Source organism: Plectropomus leopardus, chromosome 14 (genome assembly GCF_026936395.1).
Source record: "Plectropomus leopardus strain MGB_pleo_1.0 chromosome 14, ASM2693639v1, whole genome shotgun sequence".
Lineage (NCBI taxonomy): Eukaryota > Metazoa > Chordata > Actinopteri > Perciformes > Serranidae > Plectropomus > Plectropomus leopardus.
In genome coordinates, this window is record NC_142189.1 from 207,501 (window position 1) to 217,500 (window position 10,000).

Below are 10,000 nucleotides of genomic sequence, written 5' to 3' on the forward strand. Positions count from 1 at the left end.
GAGTCAGTGTCTTATTTACCCGCTTTATTACGCCGTCTGACCTTTAAGGTAATAACAGCGAATTACTGCGCTCACTTATTAAAGCGCCGACGCCTTCAGCTGCGCCACCGCCGCCAGGGGAGGTTAAAACACCTGACCCGACTACACACAGGTGACACGCAGCCAGGTGATGTCACACACCCATCTTGACCAATCACAGCAGCCCCGGCCAACCTGCTGCACACCGTTCATCCTCAGTTTAACACAGAATTACACAATAAAACGTTACAATAAATTACAATCAAACTAAATTAAATACAGTCAAACACAACAAAATACACTTCAACACAATCAGACACACTTAAATGCAATCAAACAATTAAATACAGTTAAACTAAATTAAATGCAATCAAACAATTAAATACAGTTAAACTAAATTAAATGCAATCAAACAATTAAATACAGTTAAACTAAATTAAATCCAATCAAACAATTAAATACAGTTAAACTAAATTAAATCCAATCAAACAATTAAATACAGTTAAACTAAATTAAATCCAATCAAACAATTAAATACAATTAAACTAAATTAAATGCAATCAAACAATTAAATACAGTTAAACTAAATTAAATCCAATCAAACAATTAAATACAATTAAACTAAATTAAATCCAATCAAACAATTAAATACAATTAAGCTAAATTAAATCCAATCAAACAATTAAATACAGTTAAACTAAATTAAATCCAATCAAACAATTAAATACAATTAAACTAAATTAAATCCAATCAAACAATTAAATACAGTTAAACAAAGTTAAATATGTAACAAAATACAGTAAAATGTAATAAAATAAAACACACAATACAATAGACACAATTACAATTTTTAATAAAGTACAAATATAATAAAACACAGTTATATAAAACAAAACACAATAAAATAAGATAAAACATTTGGGTGTTCAGTGGTTCAGTGGATAAAGCAGGCGCCCCATATATGAAGACCGTGTCCTCACTGCAGCAGCCGTGAGTTCGATTCCAGCTCGCAGCCCTTTGCTGCATGTCGTCCCCTCTCTCCCCCTTTCACACTATCACGCTGTCCTAGCTAATATCTAATATCAAATATATATATATATGTGTATATTTATATATGATAAAACACAAATAATAACTGAATAAATGTGTGTAGTTTCTGTGGTTTGTGTAGTTTGTACACTGTTTATTTTGTGTGTTGTAATGTCAACATGTTGTGTCCTTCAGCTCTCATCAGGACATCCCGTCTGGTCCAATCACAGCGTCCGGTCGTCTTCAGACTTTTGAGCGAGACAAAAACATCTCGTTCCTCCTGAAGGAGCTCGACGCACTGCGGGACGCCAACAAGAAGGTACACAACACTACACACACAATCACAACAAGTACACAACAACACACACAATCACAACAACACTACACACACAATCACAAGTACACAACAACACACACAATCACAACAAGTACACAGCAACACTACACACACAATCACAACAAGTACACAGCAACACTACACACACAATCACAACAAGTACACAACAACACACACAATCACAACAACACTACACACACAATCACAAGTACACAACAACACACACAATCACAACAAGTACACAACAACACTACACACACAATCACAACAAGTACACAGCAACACTACACACACAATCACAACAAGTACACAGCAACACTACACACACAATCACAAGTACACAGCAACACTACACACACAATCACAACAAGTACACAACAACACTACACACACAATCACAACAAGTACACAGCAACACTACACACACAATCACAACAAGTACACAGCAACACTACACACACAATCACAACAAGTACACAACAACACTACACACACAATCACAACAAGTACACAGCAACACTACACACACAATCACAACAAGTACACAACAACACTACACACACAATCACAACAAGTACACAGCAACACTACACACACACACACACACACACACAACAACAATATCAGTGTATTGATGAGGTTATTAGATCTATAGATAAACCTATCTGTGTATTGATGAGGTTTCCTGACTCCTGATTGGTTTTCAGCTGCAGGAGCAGCTGCTCCTGAAGGAGAAGGAGCTGCAGAGGCGGGAGCTGGAGGAGGAGTTGAGGGAGGAGCAGAGGGAGGCCAGAGACTGGGAGAGACCTGCAGGTGAGGAGGAGCTTATCAGTTATTGATAGGATGTGAGTTATTGATTGGATGTCAGTTATTGATTGGATGTGAGTTATTGATTGGTTATTAGTCATTGATTGGGGTTTCAGTCAGAAACATTCACTTTATTATGGATCAATAACAGTCCGATAGTCTGTCTGTCAGCGAGAAACACCGATCTCATCACCAATCGTCAATTCTGTTCAGTCACCATGAGGCTGATCACAATTAAACAAGAAACATCAGGTCGTCAATGATCAGAGGGCTGTGTGTGTGTGTGTGTGTGTGTGTGTGTGTGTGTGTGTGTGTGTGTGTGTGTGTGTGTGAGAGAGTGTGTGTCTGTGTGTGTGTGTGTGTGTGTGTGTGTGTGTGTGAGAGAGAGTGTGTGTGTGTGTGTGTGTGTGTGTGTGTGTGTGTGTGTGTGTGTGTGTGTGTGTGTGTGTGTGTGTGTGTGTGTGTGTGTGTCTGTGTGTGTGTGGGCGTGAGTGTGTGTGTGTGTGTGTCTGTGAGAGAGAGTGTGTGTCTGTGTGTGTGTGTGTGTGTGTGTGTGTGTGTGTGTGAGTGTGTGTGTGTGTGTGTGTGTGTGTGTGTGTGTGTGTGTGTGTGTGTGTGTGTGTGTGGGCGTGAGTGTGTGTGTGTGTGTGTGTGTGTCTGTGTCTGTGTCTGGTGTTTGTGCGGGTTTGTGTGTGTGTGCGTGCGTGTTGGTGTGTGACACAAACAAACAAAATGTAAAAAGTGTGTGTACTGTCTCCTCCTCTCAGCGGTGTTGGAGGAGGTGCTGGCGGCTCAGAGGGACAGGGATCAGGCACTGATGTCACGACTCCTGCTGGCCAATGAGGAGAGAGACGAGGCTCTTCTTCGTGCACGCCAGCTGCAGCAGGCCACTGAGTATGTGTGCACGCACACACACACAGAGCGCGTTTTTCATTGACTTTCAGTAAATGTGTTTAAACTCAACATGGAGCTGACTGTGTTTCACTGAGTGATGTCATGTGACTCCTCCTCTGGTGATAACATCCCAGTAACCATGGCGACGGATGTTCAAAACATCAGCAGCTTTATTTCTATTGCAGCCACCAAACTAGCCGTCATTATTTCCAATCCGAGGCCACGTAGGCGTGTTATGAAGCCGTGATGGAAAGGCGAGCCCCTTATACGTGGGAGCGGACACGTATGAGGGATTTCTGGGAGATGTAGTCCACGATTTCACAGAGGAATTGTGGGTGAAAAACTTTCTCAGAGTTATGTGATGCAATAACAGCTCTTGTAGCTCCTGCTGCATCACGAGGGAGCCAGTTCCTGTGACCTCACAGTGTCATGTGACCTCACAGCGTCATGTGACCTCACGGAAACATGGTAGCGCTCACACTGACAGTCTGGCCAGGACTTCCTGTTGTCCACTTCTGACTTACTCAATGTCCTCTTCATCTCTAAGCCTCATCGTGTCCAACAGAGACGGTTTGAACTTTCTTTATTGGTCCCACAGGAGCTGAATGTATATATCTATACATTCAGTGCTCAGCATAAATGAAAAAGGCCTGAGTTACAAGGAAATCAGTAAAGCACTGCTAATAAGTCAGAATACAAAAACAAAAGCAACCCAAAGATTCAAAAAGGACGGACCTGCGGGAAGCTGGTTAAACGTCCAGGCCGTCCACAGAGTTAACACCTCGACACGAGCGTCTCATGATGAGAAGAGCTGAAGGAAATCGGCATGCAAGTTTGTCGCAGTTAGCCAAAGCATTAGAGAGTCGAACGGGGGCGAGTGTTTCTATATAGTGTCTCTGTACTTTGGAGTGACGAGACAACGACGAATCTTTTTGGCACTGATGGTCCAAACTGTGCGGCGTCGAAAGGGCGAGCGGTACGAGGACAAATGCACGGTGCCCGCAGTAAAGCGCGGTGGTGGCAGTGTTCTTCTGTGGGGTCGCACGAGTGCTGCAGGCGTCAGGGAGCTGCTATCATCGACGGGATCACGAATTCACAAACCTGCTGTGAGATACTGAAAGAGGAGATGCTCCCATCACTCCGGTCCTCCTACATGATACCGACCCAAAACATAGAGCCGAGCTCACCGTTTCATTTCTGAGAAAGAGCGGGGTAAAAGTGACTCAGTGGACAAACAAATTACCAGACCTCAACCCACAGAGCACCTGTGAGGAGGCCTGAAAAGACGGCCGAGCCCCGAGTTCTCCATCCAGCATCCAGGACCCGAAAGATCTCATCCTCCAACACCGGAGAAAGACAGATGACGCAGTATGGTGCCGACTCGTTAGTTCAATGTCGAAGAGTCGGTGCTGTTCTTAAAAATCGAGGAGGCCACACAAAATACTGATTTAGGAGGATTTGTTGTAGGTTTAATCATTTTTGCATCACCTCCATTGAGTTAAATTGTTTTATTTTCTTATCCTAATTCTGTTGACGGTGACCGTCCTTCTACGCTGAGACGATATCTCACTGTTGTATGAATTACACCAGTGACTCTCATCACTAACTCCTTTGGGGACAAATAAAGTATATATATATATATATATATATATATATATATATATATATACACATGTATTGTGTACTACGACTGCCACTATTAATGATAGTAATAGTGAATGAAAACAGTTGAATGTAACAGATCTGCAGGTTTCTGTTCAGGAGGTGACTGACTGTTTGTTTGTTTGTTTGTTTGTTTGTTTCTTCTGAGGACAAACTGACAACATGTTGATTCACTTATTTACATGTTTGTGTTTATTTGAACACCTCCTCCGTCTCCTCTTCTGTCCTCCTCCCCTTTTTCCACCTCCTCCTACTCTTCTTCCAACACCTGCTCATCCTCCTAATCTTCCTCCTACTTCTCTTCCTCCTCCTCCTGCTTCTCCTTTTCCTCCAGTTCCTCCTCCTCCTCCTCCTCTTCCTGCTTCTCCTCCTCTTCCTGCTCCTCCTCCTCTTCTTCCTCGTCCTGCTTCTCCTCCTCTTCCTGCTCCTCCTTTTCTTCCTCTTCCTCCATTTCCTCGTCCTCTTCATTATTCTCCTCCTCAGTCTGGCTAAGAGCTGTGAACGAGCTCTCGTCTCCTTGAGGAGCCTCCAAATAGACCAGAAAATCTAATTACAGATAATACCCCCTGCCCCCCCCTCCCCTACCCCCTCCTCTCCCCCTGCCCCCCAGGATGAGAGGGTAATTGATATTGGAGGCCAGTCGTTTTTATGAGGAGCAGAATATGGAGGAGCATGTTCCATCTGTCAGGACCTACAGAGGGTGTGTGTGTGTGTGTGTGTGTGTGTGTGTGTGTGAGTGTTTATGTGTGTGTGTGTGTGTGTGTGTGTTTTTCTAGTGGAGAGAGGCAGCCTGTTTTATCTCTGTAAATGTGTGTAAATGTGTTGATGTGTGTGTGTGTTTGTGTGCAGGCTGAGGTATTTGTATGAATGATTTGAAGCTGCTGCTTTACTGTGTGTGTGTGTGTGTGTGTGTGTGTGTGTGCGTGTGTGTGTGTGTGTGTGTGTGTGTGTGTGTGTGCATGCTGATGTTTAAGACTTTCTTTTATTAATCTGCTGTTTGAATTTTAGTTTAATAATAATAATAACAACAATAAAAATAATTTTAAAAATGTTAATAATAATAACAATAATAATAATAACTATAATAATGCTGCTGATGATAATAATAATAATAAAAACAATGATAATGATAACCACTCCAGAGGTCTCCACCGAGTTTTACTAAGACTGGATGAAGTCATATTGAGTTATTCATTAAAATCCAACAGACCGCGCCCACTTCTGCCAATTAATATGCCACTACACATTTTGGTTAACACTTGATGATGATGATGATGATGGTTGTGGTGTGCCAGAGAGAACAACGGCGGTGTGATGTTGCTGTGATGTTGCTGTGATGTTGCTGTGATGGCGGTGTGATGTTGCTGTGATGTTGCTGTGATGGCGGTGTGATGTTGCTGTGATGTTGCTGTGATGTTGCTGTGATGGCGGTGTGATGTTGCTGTGATGTTGCTGTGATGTTGCTGTGATGGTGGTGTGATGTTGCTGTGATGTTGCTGTGATGTTGCTGTGATGGCGGTGTGATGTTGCTGTGATGTTGCTGTGATGGCAGTGTGATGTTGCTGTGATGTTGCTGTGATGGCAGTGTGATGTTGCTGTGATGTTGCTGTGATGGCGGTGCGATGTTGCTGTGATGTTGCTGTGATGGCGGTGTGATGTTGCTGTGATGTTGCTGTGATGGCGGTGTGATGTTGCTGTGATGTTGCTGTGATGTTGCTGTGATGTTGGTGTGATGTTGCTGTGATGGCGGTGTGATGTTGCTGTGATGTTGCTGTGATGGCGGTGTGATGTTGCTGTGATGGCGGTGTGATGTTGCTGTGATGGCGCTGTGATGTTGCTGTGATGGCGGTGTGATGTTGCTGTGATGTTGCTGTGATGGCGGTGTGATGTTGCTGTGATGTTGCTGTGATGGCGGTGTGATGTTGCTGTGATGGCGGTGTGATGTTGCTGTGATGGCGGTGTGATGTTGCTGTGATGGCGGTGTGATGTTGCTGTGATGTTGCTGTGATGGCGGTGCGATGTTGCTGTGATGTTGCTGTGATGGCGGTGTGATGTTGCTGTGATGTTGCTGTGATGTTGCTGTGATGGCGGTGCGATGTTGCTGTGATGTTGCTGTGATGGCGGTGTGATGTTGCTGTGATGTTGCTGTGATGGCGGTGTGATGTTGCTGTGATGTTGCTGTGATGGTGGTGTGATGTAGCTGGGATGGCGGTGTGATGTTGCTGTGATGGCGGTGTGATGTTGCTGTGATGGCGGTGTGATGTTGCTGTGATGTTGCTGTGATGGCGGTGCGATGTTGCTGTGATGTTGCTGTGATGGCGGTGTGATGTTGCTGTGATGTTGCTGTGATGTCGCTGTGATGTAAGTGTGATGTTGCTGTGATGTTGCTGTGATGGCGGTGCGATGTTGCTGTGATGTTGCTGTGATGGCGGTGCGATGTTGCTGTGATGGCGGTGTGATGTTGCTGTGATGTTGCTGTGATGTTGCTGTGATGGCGCTGTGATGGCAGTGTGATGTTGCTGTGATGTTGCTGTGATGGCGGTGTGATGTTGCTGTGATGTTGCTGTGATGTTGCTGTGATGTTGCTGTGATGGCGGTGTGATGTTGCTGTGATGTTGCTGTGATGGCGGTGTGATGTTGCTGTGATGTTGCTGTGATGTTGGTGTGATGGTGGTGTGATGTTGCTGTGATGTTGCTGTGATGGCGGTGTGAAGTTGCTGTGATGGCGGTGTGATGTTGCTGTGATGTTGCTGTGATGGCGGTGTGATGTTGCTGTGATGTTGCTGTGATGGTGGTGTGGTGTTGCTGTGATGTTGCTGTAATGGCGTTGTGATGTTGCTGTGATGTTGCTGTGATGGCAGTGTGATGTTGCTGTGATGTTGCTGTGATGGCGGTGTGATGTTGCTGTGATGTTGCTGTGATGGCGGTGTGGTGTTGCTGTGATGTTGCTGTGGCGGGGGTGTGATGTTGCTGTGATGTTGCTGTGATGTTGCTGTGATGGCAGTGTGATGTTGCTGTGATGTTGCTGTGATGGCGGTGTGATGTTGCTGTGATGGCAGTGTGATGTTGCTGTGGTGTTGCTGTGATGGCGGTGTGATGTTGCTGTGATGTTGCTGTGATGTTGCTGTGATGGCGGTGTGATGTTGCTGTGATGGCTCTGTGATGTTGCTGTGATGGCGGTGTGATGTTGCTGTGATGTTGCTGTGATGGCGGTGTGATGTTGCTGTGATGGCGGTGTGATGTTGCTGTGATGTTGCTGTGATGGCGGTGTGATGTTGCTGTGATGTTGCTGTGATGGCGGTGTGATGTTGCTGTGATGTTGCTGTGATGGCGGTGTGATGTTGCTGTGATGTTGCTGTGATGGCAGTGTGATGTTGCTGTGATGTTGCTGTGATGTTGCTGTGGACGTTGTGTCAGTGGCGTGGCGGTGAGTGGGAGTGTTGATGATGGCTGAGCCGTGGCGGCAGCGAGCGTAGCGGGCTGAGCCGGCTGGATGGGCTGTAAGCAGGGTGTTAGAGGAGCTTTATTGGAGGCGGCCGGTCTTTCATTACCTGCTGCTCCCCGCAGAGCGCAGCGCCGCGGCCGCCTTATTACACTTTATTACAGAGAAAGTGCAGCCGGCTAAATGAAAGGAGCGTCCCGGAGGAGATGCCGCACATCAGCTGCCTACCAGCTCCTCGGCCACCGTCATGGCTGCTGCTGGCAGCGCGCCGCCCTCGCAGCTCCGTCCTCTTCAAATGATGGAGACTTTCAGGTGGACTTCAGGGAGTGCACGACCAAATTACTGCACAGCTGCTGCAGCCGAGCGCCGCTCAGGTCATCTAACAGGCTGCTGCTGCGCGCGCCACGCTTTGTTTGGTCAACGGCCGCAACACCGGGGGGGCCTCCCCCATCATCCAATCATCTACAACAAAACACCACAGCAGTGATGTTCTACTTATGGCCCGCAGGCCGAATCTGGCCCCCAACAGGGGGGCACTAAAATTACAGTGATTGGCTGATAATTGTTTTTGTCCTAGTATCCAGAAAGATCCAGAGACCAAAAGACAGCATCTAAATAGATCCCACACACCCTGACAGAGGGCCCAGCGAAGACCCTAACGTCCTAAAACCCTGGAAATGCCTTAAAATTCCAGAAGTGGCTCAGAACCGTGAAAAATGTCCTAAAACCCCAGAAATGTCCCAGAACCCTGGAAATGTGTGAAGTGGGGCCATTGCGAGTGGCTCCTGGCCCCCGGCAGCTGAAAAGTGAAAGTGAATGTGGTGAAAAGTGAATTGTGACGCTCGTGCAGATCCGCTGTTGATGTTTACATTTTCATGTGTTGAAACTTTATTTGTAGTTTCTTTGTTGACGGTTTGTGTTTGAAATAAAAATTGTCTCTCCCCTCAGGAGGGACAGTGTCCAGCTGGAGGACGCCCACACGGTAAAAACACTGACAGTGTGTGATCATACCAGCAGTTTGGCTGTCTAAATATGATCTGATCAGTCTGTCCTCTGTCCTCCAGGACGTCGACGAGCTGCTCCGCCGTGTCTGTGACGCCAGCTCCGCACAGGAAGTCCAGCAGTTTGGTGCCGCTCTGGTTCAGCATTTAAGGTTGGCGGGGCAACGGAGGAGTGACATCACCACTCAGGAGATGAAGGCCGTGATGGAGGAGAGAGACGCCTCCGTCGCCAAGGTGAGTCTCCTCACCTGTCCCTTTGTGTCCCTGTGGGGACACATGCTAAGTGTCCTGGCAGTGAGGACGGAGGTCACGCCGTGTATCTGGTGTCTGTCTGCTGGTTTGAATGAGACTCTGATGACACGTGTCCTCCTGCTGCTCCGTCCCTCATCTGAAGTCAGTTTATTTCAGCTTTGGACCTTCAGGGTCAGATTATTCCAGCTGGTTTTGGACCTTCGGCGGATGAAGCAGCAGCTGAACTTTCAGATCCGGTGAAACACTGAACTCTTTGCGTCGTCTCTTTAACCCAGCGGGCGAGGCACTCGCTGAGGCGCGAGTGGAACTTCGTTTGGGTTACAGAGGCCCCAGAGGCCCAAACCTCAAATATTTGCATTTTTAACTTCAGCATGAATAATCCAAACGACATGAAAATAAAAACTGAGATCAAGAAAGAGTCGAGCTGACAGAGCGGACGTTTACTGAACCTATGACTGAGCACGCACAAAGGTGTGTGTGTGTGTGTGTGTGTGTGTGTGAGAGAGAGAGATGAAATAGATTCAGTAAACATAGTTTAAATAAGCATGTAATTTCAAA

The 10,000-nt window shown here is 46.1% G+C and overlaps 1 protein-coding gene across 2 annotated transcripts in view; it reads left to right on the plus strand.

The window, feature by feature from the left end:
• Window positions 1-10,000, plus strand: part of mipol1 (mirror-image polydactyly 1) — a 56,578-nt gene that overhangs the window by 26,429 nt on the left and 20,149 nt on the right. For both annotated transcript variants that reach the window (XM_088087119.1, XM_088087120.1), the window contains exons 6-10: window positions 1,243-1,366; window positions 2,092-2,197; window positions 2,959-3,085; window positions 9,138-9,171; window positions 9,254-9,424. In XM_088087119.1, the coding sequence (XP_087943245.1) occupies window positions 1,243-1,366; window positions 2,092-2,197; window positions 2,959-3,085; window positions 9,138-9,171; window positions 9,254-9,424 (562 nt within the window). The remainder of the gene's footprint in view (window positions 1-1,242; window positions 1,367-2,091; window positions 2,198-2,958; window positions 3,086-9,137; window positions 9,172-9,253; window positions 9,425-10,000) is intronic.